At 33.3% G+C, this 19195-nt stretch overlaps 3 protein-coding genes across 5 annotated transcripts in view; 2 read left to right on the top strand and 1 right to left on the bottom strand.

Annotated features, from left to right (window-relative positions):
- The window catches only part of LOC112052582 (protein pecanex), a 44561-nt gene extending 39386 nt beyond the window's left edge, over positions 1-5175 (bottom strand). For both annotated transcript variants that reach the window (XM_052886239.1, XM_052886240.1), the window contains exons 1-2: positions 4681-5175; positions 869-1035 (exon numbers count right to left, since the gene is read on the bottom strand). In XM_052886239.1, coding sequence (XP_052742199.1) covers positions 869-1035; positions 4681-4833 — 320 coding nt within the window. In that variant the 5' untranslated portion in view covers positions 4834-5175. The remainder of the gene's footprint in view (positions 1-868; positions 1036-4680) is intronic.
- A 162-nt stretch (positions 5176-5337) lies between these two features.
- On the top strand, positions 5338-14194 carry LOC112052583 (mitochondrial 2-oxodicarboxylate carrier). The gene is made up of 4 exons (XM_024091720.2): positions 5338-5789; positions 7200-7472; positions 10663-10844; positions 13604-14194. The coding sequence occupies exons 1-4, from the start codon at positions 5448-5450 to the stop codon at positions 13734-13736; spliced, it is 930 nt and encodes a 309-aa protein (XP_023947488.2). The 5' UTR covers positions 5338-5447; the 3' UTR covers positions 13737-14194.
- Positions 14195-14894: 700 nt separating this feature from the next.
- Positions 14895-19179, top strand: LOC112052581 (uncharacterized). Of its 2 annotated transcripts, none has more exons than XM_024091718.2 (4): positions 14895-15224; positions 15483-15757; positions 16287-16489; positions 16854-19179. In XM_024091718.2, the coding sequence occupies exons 2-4, from the start codon at positions 15494-15496 to the stop codon at positions 17680-17682; spliced, it is 1296 nt and encodes a 431-aa protein (XP_023947486.2). In that variant the 5' UTR covers positions 14895-15224; positions 15483-15493; the 3' UTR covers positions 17683-19179. The 2 variants fall into 2 exon arrangements, with proteins under 2 accessions (XP_023947486.2, XP_052742057.1); XM_052886097.1 differs by lacking the exon at positions 14895-15224 and adding an exon at positions 15323-15347.
- Positions 19180-19195: the final 16 nt, after the last annotated feature.

Below are 19195 nucleotides of genomic sequence, written 5' to 3'. Positions count from 1 at the left end.
TATAAGTGACTAGCCGATGTCCTACAGTTTCACCCGCGTAATTTCCGTTTCCGTATACGAGAATACGAAAAAAAATATGACGTGGCTTTTTAATAGTAAAAGAATTTTCAAAATGGGCCCAGTAGATCCAGAGATTAAACATCACAAATTGACAAACTTTACTGGTTTGTGTTTATAATATTAAAGTATAGATAAATCAAGTATCTTGTAGTTTAAGAGGTTATTAAGACGGCAGAAATAAGCGAACTTCGCACTACAAGCTCTGTCATAAAAAGATCAACTAAAATCCGACCGCTCAGAACTTGCGTTTCTGACAGGTCGTAATCGAATGGGACAAACATATTCAATTACAATTGCTTCGTTATTTTGTCTCATCACTACAAAGACAAACTGTAGGCATAACCTTGAAACAGCGCAGTTCAATAACCTTGTACGTCAGTTCGAAGTTACATCGCCCATTCGATCATGACCCATCAAAAACGCAATCTCTGAGCAATCGAACTTTACTACTTACTACTACAAATTGAACTTAAAAAATCTAAAATTTACAATGAAAGTGGCGTGCACTCAACCCTGATTCAGTTGGAACTTGTATTAAAGGTGGTATTTTCCATTTTCCATTTAGTATAATTCGCACATTGCCTACACTAGCTAAAAACCTAGTGCACCCCAATAAATAGTCAGACAGGATAATAAAAGCAATGAACAGTGTAAGGACCCCCATCCTTACTGTAATAGAAGCAAATCACTGGCTCATCCCTACACTACTTGCAGTGACAGACTGCCTGCTTGCCCCCACTACCAGTGTACATGAGGACAATGTATGTAGGTATCTACTTATAAAGACAAAAACAGTAACAACACTTACGCTGTGTTCTCATTAGAGTTCCCAGCTTCGTCGGTGGACTGCACAACTATCAGTTCGTTGGTGTCGTACATGTGGTGCAAGCCGTGGTTAATCAGCTTCAGGGCAGTGAACAGAATGGCCACTAGAGCGCAGTAGATCAACCAGCCAAGGCTTGCGGGAGGGAAATACTGTGAACAAGTATTCAAAATTCATTTATTTCAATTAAGCTTAGTTTACAAGCACTTTTGAAACATTAATATATGTCATGATTTAATGGTGGTAAATTAAGTCGAAAACTTGAAAGTTACGAGGGTTCCAATATGATATTAAATCTGTAAGGGGTAAATTTGAGGTTTTCTTACTTGGTCCGGGTCTGGCTGGTTGGAAGTTTTGGCTGTGGCTAGTTACCACTCTACCGGTAAAGACGTACCCCCAAGCGATTTAGTGTTCCGCTACGATGTGTTGAACCGAAAGAAGTGTGGATTTTCATCCTCCTCTTAAAAAGTTAGCCCGCTTCCATCTTAGATTGCATCATCACACATCAGGTGAGATTGTAATCAAGGGCTAACTTGTAAAGAATAAAGAAAAAAGAATATTTATTGACTGCAGAACATGGGCCTTTCTCATCCAGCCACTTCTACCTTAGTACCTTCTGGCGGTCATCGAACCATTGAGCTGGAGGTTTCTTATATTGTCTACTAGCGGATTCCCGCGACTTCGTCCACGTGAGAATCAATGTAAGCTTTCAATCCCTATTTTACCCCCTTCTATTTATATTTTCTGTATGTATGTAATAATTAAATAATAATTAGTTCAGTAATCGCTTTATAAAACTAGAACTGAAAACATTTACAATATTAAAAAAACTTCAAAATATCTTCAATGACCTGTTACAATTTTATTATAAGATATAGATAGATAAATAGATAGATAGATATACAATACACCTTATTGTACTCAGTTCTCACAATACATTGTACCCATGTAATATACAGAAGTGGCTAATAGAGTTATCTTGGTTGTTGAGAGATAGTACCTACATAGTTATAATATCAATGACATTGTTAGAAACATGCAAGTTTCTATTTTACTATATAAAAGTTAAGAAAGTCCAAATTATAATAAATTTAACCACTACAAAATATACCCAACATTAACCATCAGAGGTATGGTTAGAATAAACTTGTAAAACTAGTATAAGAATAAGAATAAGAATTGTTTTATTTGTATAAACTCAGTACATAAATAGCAATGACGTCCTGGCCCTTAAACTAGGTAAGCCCGTGTCTTAAGGGCCAGTGACTTCCCTGGGTGCATATGCTACATACAATATCGATACAATATCCAAAAGAATTTTTACAATGCATGCATGCGTGTAAGTGTGGGTATGTCTGTGTGTGTGTGTGTGTGTGTGTGTGTGTATGCGGCTGTGTGTTGTGCGTATGAGTGCGAATTATAACTAGACTTCTTTAGTATTAATATTATATTTACCTTTACTATTAATATTTAACTACTAGATTAGGTACTAGTTTCAAAATACAATCTTAATTTTATTTTATTTGTGGACTAAATATGGATCCATTATGTTTTCCGTATTATCATAATTAACTGTAGATTTTAACCACTTTTTTAATGATTACATGCCAAACTTTTAGTCGGCTCTGAACTTGCAGAATGCCAGACTTTGCAGATATTATAACCTTGCTGGGATATGTACTTTTGCAGTGCACAGCTATATGCCTCTTCTTCAGAGCAAACTCAAAGTTTGGCACATAATAATAATAATAATAATAAAAACATTTATTCAGCCAAAAACAACATAACATAAATAAGAAAAAAAACATGAGAATTAATACTAACTTAATACTAACTTAATACTAAGGCTTCGGCTGAATGGGGCGCTGCCTCAGCTCTATGCTACAGCTAAGTAACTGTAGCGCTGATTTTCAGGCATGACCCCAGGGTGAGCTCACGGACTGATCGGGAGAGCGTTGCGTCGTTTATTAGTTCCAAATTTAAAATAGATAAAATAATATACTATTATGTATCCACATAGTAAGTAAAAAACATACATACAGTCGAACGTAGAACCTCCTCCTTTTTGGAAGTCGGTTAAAAATTAGACTGGAGCGAAGGACAAACATTAATATTATATGCAAAAAATAAATAAAAAATAAAATAAGATTACTAAACAACTACAATAAGGACAAAAAAATAAATAAAAAAGAAAAGCAACTGTCCTGCAAAATATTTGGTTATTGTTTCTGTAGAACTATGAGATACACATACTATACTTCTCCCAAATTAGACATCTCCAGTAATTTCAGTAGGCCATCAACGTCAAGACAAAAAGACCAATAGTGGCAGAGTTGAAATATAGCTCCCTCTTTGTCTCAACATAATGTAAAAGATATTCTTGACTTTTCAGCTATTGCTCAATATTTGTATTTCTCTCATGGTTAATTAGTCTAAGATTCATAGTAAAACAACCTTCACCTATTATATTTATAATAAATAGATTGGAAACTCTTATTAACTATTATTAATATTTATTAACTAACATTAATGATAGTTTGGCCAGGAGTTTTCAAGACAACCTACTCACAACATATGTTTTAACATATTATAAAAACTTTTCATCCATTAAACAGATGGGTGAAGATTGTTATTAATAGGAATCTTCTAATATATGGAATTTTGGGCCTACTGGTTAAATTGCAGTTAATCACTAACTGGTCATTAAATAAAAGAGATTATACCTAAATATGAATAAAGCCATTGATCACTGGAAGGCAGAGTAATATGACACCAGCCTGATATTCATTACTCATGTTACACAAATGGTAATGTTGTTTTTATGCCAAATACTGACACAGCAGTTACATTTGTTTATCATATGAATCACATAGTAATTTGATTCCCTGTAACTTTGTAAAGTTTCATTATTTAATTTTTACATGGTAAATCTCCTATTTGAACTATGTAGCCTCCCACTAGATGGACCGAGAATATCAAATGGGTTGCAGGGAGATGCTGGATGCTGGCGGCTTGAGACTTGTGTTTGGAAGTTCATACAAGAGGTCCATCCAGCAGTGTACGTCCATTGGCTGATAATGATAATGATGGTAAATCCATGGAATGCTAATATATTAATCTCTCTTTGCTTTGCCAGACAAGTGATATCCAAATAACTGTAAAAATACTGTGTAAAAGACAAAAATAAGGTGTTTTTTTTCTTAACACAGACTTAGTCCTTTATAATATTAATTATCTTGGCAGCATTTCTTTGACTCTTGTAGTTTTAACTGAATTATAGAATAAGACAAAACTATGTCAGTATTTTCATCCAATTCATCACCGTTATCAGCATTATGTATGACACTGTAAGACACAGGTCTTGTCTCTCCTATATAATTGACTTTGTGCTTATACCATACTGATTATTACAATAGAAAGCGATTTTTAAAATTGAAAGCAGTACTATTTTTTTAATACATGTTGTGATTTTAAAAATCTTTATTTGCCCAAAAGGAGGGAGGCCTGGCCCTGGAGTGGGTAATTATAATATGCTCATGATGATAAATATTATGACCTGGAAAAACCCAAAACATATACTGCAATAACAGGAAACATGTTTTGTTTTAAAAAGAGGACCTTTGGTTTTAATTTAAAATATTGTAGTGTAGGTATCTATGTAATAAAATCCAAAGCTCGGTTGTTACACACACATACATGTGTGTTTGTGTTTGTGAGGCAACAATAACAAACTGTAACAGTAGTGACCTGATTTCATACACAAGTCACAAATAACCTGACTGTTTACTCTAACTTACCAGGTACACGGAAAACGGGAGACATAGCAAGAACAGCCAGATGTATAGGTGTACTGTGTTGCAAAATAGGTTCTGGTGAGGGTCGTAGAACCAACCGCCAGTTAATGATGCCCATATACCCTGGCGTAGTATCTCTAAAGTCTGCGAACCCATTGTACGCGCTATGTCCGCATTTCCGCGCTCAACTCACACCCACACAACACTGTCAATGGTAACTTTTCACTATTCACATCTCACATCAGCTAATGTCCAAACACAACTTCTTCGTCTTCCCTGCCATTTTGGATGACAGTGTATACGCGAAAACAGACTTTATTGACATCTATTGTTCTTTGAGAGCACTGTTTACACAATATTAACATTAAACTATTGAGGTTCAAATTAATTTCGCAAATTTACAAGCATGATTGTTGTTTTTTTTAACATTTTTCCGAATTATTTAACCAAAAATTGTCGAAACAACTTTCCACTTTTGACACCACTTGACACTTTGGTTGACAGTTGTAATTTGACTGATGAAAGATGTTGCCATTTTATAATCTTTTGAAAAAACCGGTAATTTACAGATTATTCTAATCAATCTCGGTCATGTTAGAGTGAGACCGATATAGTAGAAAGAAGGCGCAAATTTAGAGTATTTTTAAAATATTTGCTGGACAAAGTAAAGCAGTATGTGTCGAGCGTTTATTGCGGAATGTGTACCGTAACAGTATTATTGTGAAACTATTTATATTAATATTTGTGCGTTATTTTATAAATCAATAACTATGCCTGATTTAGAGAAGCTTTTAAAACAAGCAGCAATGCAAGTGGGGGCTGGTGGAAGTGCGGGATTCATAGAAGTCTGTATCATGCATCCTCTGGATCTCGTTAAAACGAGATTGCAATTACAAGCAAATAAATCATCGTTGAAGAGTTCAGATCCTCACTATTATAATGGAATTATTGACTGTATGAAAAAAATGTATCAACACGAAGGATTAACTTCATTTTGGAAAGGAATTTTGCCGCCAATTTTAGCCGAAACTCCGAAACGTGCAGTAAAGTTTTTAACTTTTGAACAGTATAAAAAAATCTTTATGTTCGGCTCTAGCACACCCACTCCTTTAGTAAGATTTATTTTTATACTTTTCTCTATATGTTTCATTATAATATTTTATGTCAACTCATGCAGATATTTACTTATTCGCCTCCCTATATTAATATGTTTGGATTGTGGAAAATTTAATATCTCTACTAACATATATATTAGTTTTATACGCATCCGGGGTTTTTAATCACAAGATTATTCAAGCAATGTATTTACTTTGTATCAAACCTCCTTATTAGGGAGGGGATATGGAGCTTAAACGCACCATACTGTTGTGGGTTGGCGGGCTAAGACGCAAATGCTTTGATTTTTATTATTTAACCATGTCCTTCAAAGGTTCAAATGAACTTTAACACATTTTTCTTACTCGGGGCTGAGAATTTTCACTGTTCTTAGAAGAAAGAAAAGCTTAGCACGAAAAACTCAGGACCATGTAATCTAACACCACATAGGCTAACCGTTGGACCACTAGGCATCAGTTATTATCGCACTCAATAAACTACGTATTTTATTTTATATTATTAGTATTACATTTTTAAACAACTAAATCAATAGAATATTAACATTAATCGCCAAGATTACGGTCAATTACAATAAGAAAACACGTTATTGATATTATTGAGTTGACGCTACGCTGATAGATAGTAAAAAACTGCTTAATGCCTAGCAACCAAATGAGTCGTTAACTAATTAACATTTACTTATTAGCTTGCTTACGTCATACTTATTGTAATAATTGTATTTTGAATTCTATAGTTTAGTTTAATCAAAATAGGTTAAGTTAAACCTATCATTATCTAGTAAGTTTTGACTATGTTACCAAAGTCGTGTCTTTCTAGTAAAGGTAACTTCCAAATCGGCAATAGATGTACTATTAAGTAACTCTCTTGCGGATGTAGTGACTCTATTGCCGATTTGGAAGTTAGCTTCTATGATACCGTGAAATAATCCACTTTTAATAAAAGTGGATAAATACTCTCTTAGTAAATAATGCAAGCACTTTTGCAATGCCATGAGCGTTAGTTAATAGTAGCTCTACCGCAGCTAGCTTCTACTAAGACTGTGCAAGAGTGGAGAGGACTCCTGCACGGTCTTAGTAGAAATAGTAGACACGGAAAATAAATACAATATGTTTCTGTCTTTTTGCTCTGTAAAGTTTTTATTATTCATCGTAAGTGCATTAGAAAACTATAGGTAAATATTATTAAGGTAGCGCTTAACAGTGATGATATCTTGGTGTCGAACATAGTTGCAATCAAATATGTTTTATTAATTATTATCTTATGTATGTCAAGTAGGTATTTTAGGTGACAGAACGCTTATGGTGGAATGTCCTTGACATTATTAAAGTAGAGGGCAAAGGCCGAAAGCTACCTTGCTAAAAATCTTTATTTGCTTATATTTTTTATCAGTGTATTGTTATTTGCAGACATTTTCGCTGGCTGGTCTTGGAGCGGGAATAACAGAAGCTATTTTAGTAAATCCTTTCGAAGTTGTAAAGGTGACCCTGCAATCCAATAAAGCTTTAGCATCACAAGTACCAAGCACGTGGAGTGTAACACGGCAAATCGTAAGAGAGAACGGACTTGGTTTTAGAGGATTAAATAAAGGACTTACTGCCACTATAGCAAGAAATGGAATTTTCAACATGGTTTATTTCGGATTTTATCACAGTTTTAAGGGATACTTACCAGAATATGAGGTACGTAATTGTATACCTATAGTAATAGTTTAGTAGCCTAGTTACGATTATTTAAATATGAATATTATGAATAGGTATTATTATTGTGTTTTACATCCATATACTCAAGGCGGTAACTATATTTTTAAGATAGGTCTAGCTACCGAGAAATCGTTAGTCCTTGGCATCATTGCTTGAACAAGTGTCAATGAACGTACAACCAGCAACCTTGTACTACTATGTATTCTGAGTTTCAACACTATAGGCCAATGAACCTACGCAATAGATACCTACCTAAATAATGTTTTTAAAGCTTGAAAATGTGAAGGAAGGTCCATCTTACCTGGTAAAATGTGCTATTTTACTTATTTTTGCAGAACTGCTATGGTTTGATTTGTAGGGCATGGTTGTTAATCTATACTAATATTATAAAGAGGTAAAGTTTGTAAGTTTGTAAGTTTGTAAGTTTGTAACAATTTTTTGAAATGGGGTAATCTTCGGAACTACTGGACCGATTTTAAAAATTCTTTCACCAGTAGAATGCTACGTTATCGGGGAGTGCTATAGGCTATATTTTATATTTCTATCATATATAACTACTGAGATATCGCGGGTTTTCTCTTACAGGTCAGACCGAAAAACTTACTTATTCGCATGCGCTGCCTCAACCATTGCGTATAACTGAAATAAATGTATGGAGGCTTTTTGAACCTTTAAAAGTTCTACAAAAAAGTCCGCGACACCATATATCTATCTTTTATATTTTAGCAGATATAGTACCTTTAGTACTTTAATAAATTATTTAAATTTTAAACTAAGGTTTACGTCATTATTTACACAACTAAACTTAAAACCTTATCAAAATAAATGATTTAATAATCACAAGGATATTATAGAGATAAGATTTGCCCTTTACAGTATGTTAATTAGTTATATAGTTTCGGAGATAATACAAAATTTCTGGAAGTCGCAGAAATGCCGCTATATGACGCCCCGCGGTTTCAATTACGTGGTTCCCATTTCCGTGTGAATACGAGGACCAAACATAGCCTATGACACTCGCAAATAATGTAGCTTTCTATTGGTAAAAGAATTTTCCAAATCGGTCCAGTAGATCCAGAGATTACCCCCAACAACCACACAAACTTTACCTCTTTATAGTATTAGCATAGAAGTCGCTTGGGAAATTATAGTCTTTTGGTCATTGCACCACGCTCAAAAGGCTGGACCAATTTTGCTGAGGGTAGGGATAGGATAGGGGTAGGGAAGGGGTAGGGTAGGGGTAATCTAGGGAAAGTGTAGGGTAGGGTAGTGTAGGGTAGGGTAGGGTAGGGTACGGATAAGGTAGGGGTAGTGTAGGGTAGGGTAAGGTAGGGTATGGATAGGGTACGGGTAGGGTTAGGGTAGGGGTAAGGTGGGGGGAGGGTAGGGTTAGCGTTAGAGGTAGGGTAGGAGTAAGGTAGGGGTAGGGTAGGGTAGGGTTAGGTAGGTTTACGAGCAGGGTAAGGTAGAGGTAGAAAAGTTTACATAAATTTTTACGCGGACGAAGTCGCGGGCGTCCGCTAGTGAAATATAAATAGGCACAATGATCGTGACACCAATGTTTAAGGTCATGGGTACAAAACAGAACATCTTGGGGTATATTCACAGCGACCATCATTACACCTTACAGAACAAATTTCTGTTATTGGCGTTACTTTTTACTGAAGGTCAAGTGCTTGTTTCTTTACCAAGCGTGATAAAACATATTATCTGTGGTAGCTTCTTTAATTAATATTTGTCTTCAACAATATGCAGATCTGTATATTGTTTGTTTATTAAGTAATTTAGTAGTAACTGATAAGCATTATGAAGTTACACAGCAAAAAATATTTTAATAATAAGGTACTATCTTCATTATCAGCCTTCGCTCTATTTAAGGGTTCAAATATTCTTCTTTCTATGAGAGATACTTCTTATTCCAATTTTGGTAGCCACAACTTAAAATGAGAACTAGACAATCTTATTTACTGAACATAATAATAGAAATTATTATTATACAGTTATTGTTGTGTTTGATGACGTTATCATATTGATTCCGTAACTTTGAGTGAATGTATATTATATAAATAATAGATATTTGTTTGCATATTATGTAGCTGTTGTTATCAGTTATGAGATACAATGATATGTTTGTTTTCTCGGTTATCAGCACTTAACTATACGATAAAACGGTTATTTAAAAATAACGAATAAAAGAAGGCAAATTTGAAAATTTACTTGTTAAACCGATTGTTCTAAATTTATTGCACTATTGAGTTCATTTAAATTTGACGGAATATGTCCTACTAGTTTTATAGTATCCAGGGTTTTTAATCACAAGCTTGTTCAAGCAATGCTGTGTAAAACAAATTCACAATCTATTGAACCGATTAGTCTTATTCCAACAATTTTACTTACGTAGCAGTAGTTAAGTAAACAGTTCAACCGGTTTACTTAACGACTTTGGTTTCTACAAATAACTCTTGATTATTTTCATATAAATACTCGTATTGTTATTTATTTACACTTTTAAGGAAACTTTGGAAAACGATACAAACAAATATTTGCGATATACAATTAGTAACAGCATTAGTAAATTAAATGCTACGTGATAAGGTTGAAAGTTGTTCAATTATTTACTGGCTCCTGGCATCAATAAATAATGCTGACGTATTAAAAAAACATTGATAACCTTCAAGTGTTCCTCTTACAACGTATACGAGTATCATTTACTTTCCTTGAGTATTTAACATTTGCGAATACTTTAAAGGCTCAATCATTATCATTATATATATGTTAAACTAAATGCTGACGCAATATTCACCGTTTTGTTCTCCTACTAAAGTGTTTTTCAGATAGCATGGGTACGGTGACGGTTTCCTGTATGACGTTCATAATATGTACTATTATCGTGAATCGCGGCAAACTTTCAATAGTGAAACGAACTGTCACCCGCACCATCCTACATAAAACGAACTGTAGTTGATTATTAAAATTTGCGTAATGCAAATAAAGTTTAAATACAAAACAAGAACCATATGTTGCTGATTGAATAACACCGTTGAATTAAGACAAATGTTTGTCTTGATAATTATATAAAAAATAATTGGTTATAGTTAATCAGAAATCTAGCTTAGTCTATATTTAATTATCGCGCAAGATTTTCCATTTAAAATTATTGATGTTGCAGGATCCACTTTTAGAATTCGGACGGAAAGTGACTCTTGGCTTTACGTCGGGAGTTCTCGGTTCTTGCGTTAATATACCGTTTGATGTCGCAAAGAGTCGGATCCAAGGACCGCAGCCAACGCCGGGTGTCATCAAATATAGATCGACGACGGGAACAATAGCATTAGTGTATAAAGAGGAGGGGTAAGTGCCGGCATATTTTGTTTATCGTAATGTAACTTTTGATTATATTCAAGGCTATTTTTATAGTTAATGTATTCAAAGGTAATAATAATATCCTAATAACTAAATAATGCTTACTGAATTATTATAAATTAGTTAGGACATTCCTTGTACTATGAACAAGTACCTGTTATGGATACCAGTTTATGATATTGTCATATAATTTGGCAAGACGTTCATCAGTTATTTCATAATAATAGCTATAGCCGCTATAAACCAGTTGTAGGGACATATAAAATATTTATAGTGATATTCATTTCTTGATTGAACGTAGTAATTAATTAATTTCCGATATCGATAGTGTAAAATACCTACCTACCTACTTACTCCATTACTTTCCCAAGTAAATCTACTATGAACTAGTTGTTGTTAAAAATTGCATTTCATTTATTTAAATCATCCCCCGACAGAGCCTATACCTATCTATTAATAATAATGAATGTACTGATTTGAGACAATAATATTATCTAAGAAGTTACGTGTTATTGTACAGTTTTTTCCTACAGTACCTTATTCAATGTTGTGTGCAAGGAAAAATTATAGATGAATGTAAAACACTATTACGTTGAAACTATGAATAGTTTTCCTGTTCGTAATCATAAGCCTCGCAGTAAATAGGCGTAAAAATATCTCGTGTTAGTAAGTTAGTTGAAATTTGAACATTACTACTTGTATATAACATGATAGTAATTTTGGTAGACTTTCTAAATGTTCATTAAAATAAATCGTAAATTGTATAGTATACATAAATACTTATTTTTAAATTACGTACTCGTGTTTGTATACTGATGCCATCAAAGTTGTTGTGACAATAATAACAGAGTCGCATGAGATTTGCATTCTCGTTTTTGCATTTGGGTAAAAGTTAGCAAAAATCTAAAGAGACGCTTAATTAACGCAATATTCCTCTCAAGGATATCAGCTAATTTGACGATTATGTAGTAAGACAACAGATTGAGGTACCTATATATTAAATCATAACCTGACAAGAGTTGCAGGTATTTAGGCACCTGATATTTATATTTTCTATCAAGTTCTGTAGGTCTGTTCTAGAATGTTTTATAAACAGAATTAACTCGTACAACTTATATCATAATTATTATTGCCGTATAAGTGTAGGCGTGTACCTATTACCTATATAATATTTTCTAGAAAGTTCTCTGTGTGTCTGCTCTGTTTAAAATGATGATTAGCAACTCTACCAATATACTGAAATAACTACACTAGAATAACTATACCAGTTTTAATTCTGGTGAGATATTCTGCAAACTTTCTTGTCATGGGCCCAGAAATGATTCATATAATATGTTTTGCACAACATATCGGATCAGTTAGAGTATTTTAACGTAAAATTGTAATTATACCAATGTTCATATTTTATCAACGGCTTATCTTCGGAAAGTGTAGCATTGGATTACGCTAAAATTGTAATGTACGCATATTTTGTGCCATTCAACTAAACTACCAATTTTACAGTGGCTCTGTGCCAAAAACCGACTCAGGTTATCGTACGTGATACTAATTTGTAAATACAGACTCAATTTTATTTTTTACTTTTCAAAAATGCACTAATAGGTACCTGCGTAAGCTTTTCTTTCTCGTATTAATTTTTGTTTGTTGTAAATTTGGCTAATATCCAAGATATATTCGAGTTATTTGTTGGATGTAGCAATACTTTTTATTTCAGGTACCTACTTTTATGTTTATTTTTGGACCACATTTACTTGACCTTATTCTTTTTGATTTTTAAGGATTGATTTATTTATTACTTTTATATCATCATCATTATTACCCCATTTAAACGGCCAACTATAAAGTCCTTCTACAGGAGAGGAAATACGGAGCTTAGATTAGCTTAAAATATTTGTATAGATACTTGCATCGATTGACAGTTTCCTATGTTTCTTTAATAGTCTTGAGTTTTCCGTATCGTTTTCCTTTTTGAATTAGTTAACATAGTTATTATACATTGATATTAAGTTTATATTTTATGCATGCTGAATTTGTTACCAAAAGTTCCACTAAACCGTTATTTTGGGTGCATAGTACACACTATAGTTTGTAGTATATTTAGTACTTTTAAACCAGTTGATTAGTATCAGTTGATTCTATGCCATTATTAAGTACGTCTATATGTAGTCTTTGTTGCGTTTTGATAATATTACCTACTAACAAACGCCCTGTTTACGTAAACAGGGCGTTTGTAGAATTTTTAAAATCGGTCTAGAAATTTCAGAGATTGTCCCCTACAAACTTAATAATTAATATATGTTTATAAAGTATTAGTCTAGACCTCACTTTTTCTTTTTTTATATTCTTGACAGGTTAGTCCTTGACTACAGTCCCACCTGATGGTAAGTGATGATGCTATCTAAGATGGAAGCGGAATAAATTGTAAGGAGTAGGATGAAAATCCACACCCTTTTCTGTTTCTACACCACATCGTACTGGAACGCTAAATTGCTTGGTGGTACGTTTTTTACGGAGGCAGGGTGGTAACTAGCCACGGCCAAACCTCACGCCAGTTAGACCTGGACCAATTAAGAAAACCTCAATCGGCCCGGCCGGGGATCAAACCTAGGACTTCCATCTTATAAATCCACCGCACATACCACTGCGCCATGGAGGTCGTCAAAATGGTCCCCATTGTTTTCCACACAGGTATTTTTATTGTACTTTCATAAGACTATTGATTTTTGATTGTTTATTTTCTTTTGCAGATTTCGAGCTCTTTACAAGGGTCTTCTACCAAAAGTTCTTCGATTAGGGCCGGGCGGTGCAATTATGCTAGTTGTATATGATTATGTTTATAATTTCCTAGAGAAAAAATTTGAAGATAAACCAAATATTTAATACTTACTCGTGCAAGAAGCTTTTAGCTTAACTACGTAGGTATTATATTACGTGCTATATACCTATAGTACAAACGCGCAAAATAACTGTTTTGATTATTAAGGTCACTAGCTGATAGCGTAAATATGTAGATATACAAAGATAGATATATTAAATAATAAACAACGAATAGATTTGCATTGACATCAATAATGGATTGGGAAAATAGATAGAAAAGAAGTTTGGGGAAATAATTCGTAGGTACGTTGGTTACCTATAGAACTTTATAAAAGCGCTGGGTACCCCTAGGTTACGTTTTAGTTGCAATGGTTAATACAAACATCAAGTTTTCATTTGAATACAGCATTTAAATATATTATGAATATTTATTATTATTTTCCATATATTTTTTTTGTTATATTATATTTTTTTAAGAATATTTACTTTTTATATTTTATGAATAAAAAAAATTGTTACAATGTTTTATTTTTGTTTCCTGGATAAGACTTATATAAAACAAGCAGACGCCCGCGACTTCATCCGCGTGGAATTCAGTTTTTCACAAATCCCAGGGGAACCATAGATTTTTCCGGGATGAAAAGTAGCCTATGTTTTAAAATCCTTAGGTTAGCTTTTAAATCGCGATGGTTTTTATAAACATTAGGTTTCATTTAAATACAGCATTTAAATATATTATAAATATTTGTTATATATTTCCAATTTTTTTACGTTATAGATTTTTTTATATAAAATATTTACTTTTAGAGTCTGGCTAATGAAAGTAGCGATCGAAACCGCCCGCCATATTAAAAAAAAATTAAAAAACATGCGTTTTAATAATTTGTTTAAATAATTTTATTGTTCGTGAATACTTTACTACCTATAAATAAGTATTATACTCAGTTATTCCAATATTTGCGCTATAATTTTCAGGATTTACTCAGATTTTTTTAAAATTTGGAGGGTGATTTCAGTCTGTACTTTCATTAGCCAAACTCTATATTTTATGAATAAAAAAGATTTTACACAATGATTTGTTTTTGTTTATTATAACACCTGACCACCGTGATACAGAGTGAGGGTTTTTGATAATGACCGTGACAAATATCAATCTCATGGAATCGGAAGACGATCAAACGCCCAATCTAGGCTTCTACTGAGAAATTCCGGAAATTTACATTTTATTTAATTAATTTCTTCGTTCGACTTAGGAATCATTTCAAGGGCCTGATTTGAATCTACTTATAATATGCTAACTACTGGACGAACAAGGCAGTTTTTAATTAGACTTAATTATTATCTACTAATTCTGTTTTACCGGTTTTTCTGTTATTTTCATTTGGCAACATTATAATTTGAAGTTTATATTTTTATTGAGTCTGTAAGCGTCCGTCGGCCATATTGTTTTGTTTTGGATATGAGATGGAACCGTGGCAAATTAAAATAAATTTGTAAATATAGTAATTATTCGTTTCACTATTTCGGATTATTAGTAAGGCATTTACGAAGGTATGCTTACAATATTTTTTAATTGGATATTATGTTGCATTACTAAATAATTTCATGCAAAAAAAAAAATTGATATTCAATGAAAGTTACGAGAATTAACTCTTAATTCACAATTGTTTGATAGTAAGTTTAATTTACTTTTTTATTACGTACCTACTATTACTTATTCAGAGTATTATTGGCATATTCTAAAACTAACATGTACTTACGATATCTATGGCATACTTAATGCTATGAAATGTAAAATAATATTTTCAGAACTAAATAAAATGGATCAAATGCAAGTGCCGGCGAGCTTGCCTCACATAGTACAAGTGTACCCACCATCTGTCTCCATACACCCATCGCTGCAGTCGCAAGGGAAGGTCTCCTACCAGCAGAGCATAACATCAGAATCTCTCCACATACCAGTCTCATCTCATATACACGATATTCAGAACCAGCACCTGATATCGCAGAACCAAACAGTTATGTCATGTCAGCAGATACATCTGCAGAATGTTCAGCCATTGCAGACGCAAATGCAGTCGCAGGTAAAAATGGAAATTATTAATGTTTTTTTAATTTACCTTAATACACTTAAATATACAAGGTGGTATTTTCATGATGAGAATAATCTTAATAGCAGCCTCGAGTTGGGAAGTTGGCTGTGTTGGTTTACCCCTGTATATGAGCATGTAAAGCTGTCAGTTATGCATCTGATCTTTCTCTGGTTGTGTGGGTCTGTTGTCTTATCTGACTATGGAAGTGAGGGAATAGAGAGTGCACTTGTGTACTATAATATCTCCTGTGTACATGGTTAATCTCACCATAAGATTAGCCATAGCCAAAAACATAAAATAAATATAAAATTGGTTGGCAGCATATCGATTATGTACAAGGTGGTCATACAAATTACAATTCTACAATAGTGATTTTATAACTTGACAGTAGTTTTGTTTGACGTCTGCCAATCTACATTGGGCCAGGGTGGTGAGCCATTAGCCTAACCCCTCATTCTGAGAGGAGACTCGTGCTCAAAAATAGTTGAATATGGGTTGTTAATGGTGATCTTGCTTGCAGGTGTTGCAAGGTGACATGAGCCAACAACTGCAGATCACGTCGCATGTGATTCTGCCGCAAGTGCCAATGTTCAAGCAGCACTTGCTGACCAACACTTTACAGCACCAGTTCTACGGCGAGTATGAGGCGTTTTTGAAAGATAATCAATGTGTTGTAGCAAAGGTTGAAGCGAACATGCCGATTGTTAATGAGAAAGAGATTGAGTAAGTATCAGTCATGGAAGTCAGTGAGTTTTTAAGTTTTTAAGCAGCATCCCTGTGTAATTGTTCCTCCAACCTGGGGCCTTACCACAAATGATTCCATAATGTCTTTCTCTCTACCACACAATGAACCCAGCACCATTTTTAATGTGTGGTGAGACGAATATTTTAGCATTCCATGGTGAATCCATGGAATACTAAGATATTAGTCTCACCGCACATTAAAAATCCACAACCACATTATATAAAATTTGTGTTATATAAACTGTACTGTTAGTCTAAAAAGACTTCACATGTCATTCTTACTTGTGAAGCAGTCTTTTGTATTTTTTGTATGTTTAACCAAATTTTAAAACTTAAATTCCAGGATCAAACCAGATTCTCAAACCAAAGTGGAGTCTGTAGACGTAGCAATGAAGAAGCGAGCACGCAATCAAATACCCAACCCAAACAAATGGGCCTGCAATGTACGGAAACAGAAACACCAGAGAGGTGAAGCCTACATAAGTAGGCGAGGTAAGTTAGTCCCCGAACGACATATTAGGAATACTAAGGATTGTCTAAAATCCTGCAGATATAAATGCAGTGAGAGAATTAACGACGTAGATCGACAACATATATTCAAAGCCTTCTATTCCCTCAACGCGAATGAAAAAAAGCATTTCTTACTAAACACTACCGAAAGGAACTCTATTAAAAACAAACTTATCAACAGCGATAATAAAAGAAAGTATTCTTTCAAATATTTCTTCTTAGTTAGAGCGGTTCGGTATACTGTGTGCAAGAATTTCTATTTAGGTACGTTGTCTATATCTCAGAAACCAGTTTATAATGTGCATATAGGTAAATCTGATATGAATTTACCTAAACCTGACGGTAGGGGTTTGTCTGAAGCGAGCGCTCATTCCTTGTCCGCTGACGTCAAAGATAGAGTCAGGAAACACATAATGTCGTTCAATACAACAGATTCGAAGCCTATTAAACAGTTTTCTAGAAAAAAACAGTATTTAGAGTCAAATTTGAGCATTAAGCAAATGTATGACATGTATGTAACAGAATGTAGTAAAGACGATGTAACAATTGTCAAAGAATCTATGTATCGAAAGATATTTAAACAGGAATTCAATCTGCATTTCAAGAAGAATAAAAATGGCCAGTTTTGTTGTAGATGTAAAGGATCTATTAAGAAAAAGTGATAATTCGTTTTGTAATAACATTTGCTAAACTTTTATATTTGTATCCCTCAAAATATTGCTCGAGTATGAAGAGATTTATGACAAATTGTTATACATACTCATTAATTTATAAAGGTTTTTTTTGGAAACTGACTGAAATATGACAAAATTAATTTAAAAGATATTAGAAAAAAATATTGCTGGAAACAATATTTTTGATTGGGAAATATTTTGTTTTGATATTTGTTATAATAACAATATGAAAGATCAATGGAATAATACCTATATTTACATATTTAATTTCATGGAATGAATTAAAATAAATAGATAAGTTAATAGTTTAAAAACACTTCATGTAATTAATGTAAGAATAGGAAAAACTAGTCAAGACAATATGTAATAGGTAACTTTCTTAAGTGAAAACGATGATATAGGTAAAGCAACATAAATGAAAACTAATTAAATATTAAGTATTATGTATGTTTATTAAATACTCGCAGTTTTTAAAGATATATAGAAATAAACGTACATACGTACGTTTTTCTATTTTCGTGAGACGGTTTCGCTTTGAAAATCGGGTGTAATATATCGTAAGACGTAAAGGACGTTAGCAATGCAAAAACATTAAAATATTATCAAGTGTCTGTTAATAGTTGCTTAACATCGGTTTATTGATAAACGGGTTTCGATATCGTACGTGTCCTACTATCACTCTAAGGGAAACGCATTATATCGCCTCTGACTCGGACCGCCTCGCCTCGCCTGGGGTGTAGTAGGAATTGTTTTTTGTAGAAAATATTTTTGTGGCAATCTGAAATATTTATAACTTTAAATTTTGAATATTGAGTTTAAAGTTACAACAGTAATAACATAATAAATGAATTAAGTCAGTCAATATGACAACGCGTTTCTACTGTGTTTACGTTCCTTTACGTTACACACACACACAAAACCATCTTCCGGAAATAGAAGAACTATAAAACCTTTTTTTGTACATAAACACAGAATAAAGAATGATACAGAATGCAAGGTAAGGCCGGTGAAACCCATAAATAAAACAAACGTCATGTGTCTCTTTGACATCCGGTTATACTAGTAACACTAACAACAATTACGTAAATTAATATCATAGTAGACTAATAATCAAAAATTACCTATAAAAATACTCCATTTTTTTTTAATGCTAATTAACATAAGACGCCGTTTTTCTTGAATAATATTGAAAATTACTGACGCGACGCTTCGTATGAATGTATTCGTTTTTGAATTTGTACTTAAAATGGCAGCATCTCTGCCTTGTTCCATACGCTCTATCTGCGAATTATTCTTTAATCTGTGCACTTAAAGAAAGCAAAAGTGATAATCACATCAACCCTGTGCTAATATGACATGTACACATAGTACTAGTGAATATAAAATCTAGTTTGGTATGATCTGTTTTTTAGTATTTTTATACCTACCTACATTTAAGGCTATTGTAATAAAATATTTTTATTAATAAATTTGTTTTATATCTAACTTACTTTACTTGGCG

This window comes from Bicyclus anynana, chromosome 16, assembly GCF_947172395.1.
Source record: "Bicyclus anynana chromosome 16, ilBicAnyn1.1, whole genome shotgun sequence".
NCBI classification, from domain to species: domain Eukaryota; kingdom Metazoa; phylum Arthropoda; class Insecta; order Lepidoptera; family Nymphalidae; genus Bicyclus; species Bicyclus anynana.
The sequence above is the reverse complement of the archived record's forward strand: the minus strand, read 5'-3'. Positions and strand labels throughout refer to the sequence as shown.

Coding starts and splice junctions, on each gene's coding strand:
- LOC112052583 (XM_024091720.2), top strand. CDS start 5,448: ATGCCTGATTTAGAGAAGCTTTTAAAACAAGCAGCAATGCAAGTGGGG. Junction 5,790..7,199: donor CTAGCACACCCACTCCTTTA/GTAAGATTTATT, acceptor TGTTATTTGCAG/ACATTTTCGCTGGCTGGTCT. Junction 7,473..10,662: donor GATACTTACCAGAATATGAG/GTACGTAATTGT, acceptor TTGATGTTGCAG/GATCCACTTTTAGAATTCGG.
- LOC112052581 (XM_024091718.2), top strand. CDS start 15,494: ATGGATCAAATGCAAGTGCCGGCGAGCTTGCCTCACATAGTACAAGTG. Junction 15,758..16,286: donor AGACGCAAATGCAGTCGCAG/GTAAAAATGGAA, acceptor TCTTGCTTGCAG/GTGTTGCAAGGTGACATGAG. Junction 16,490..16,853: donor GTTAATGAGAAAGAGATTGA/GTAAGTATCAGT, acceptor CTTAAATTCCAG/GATCAAACCAGATTCTCAAA.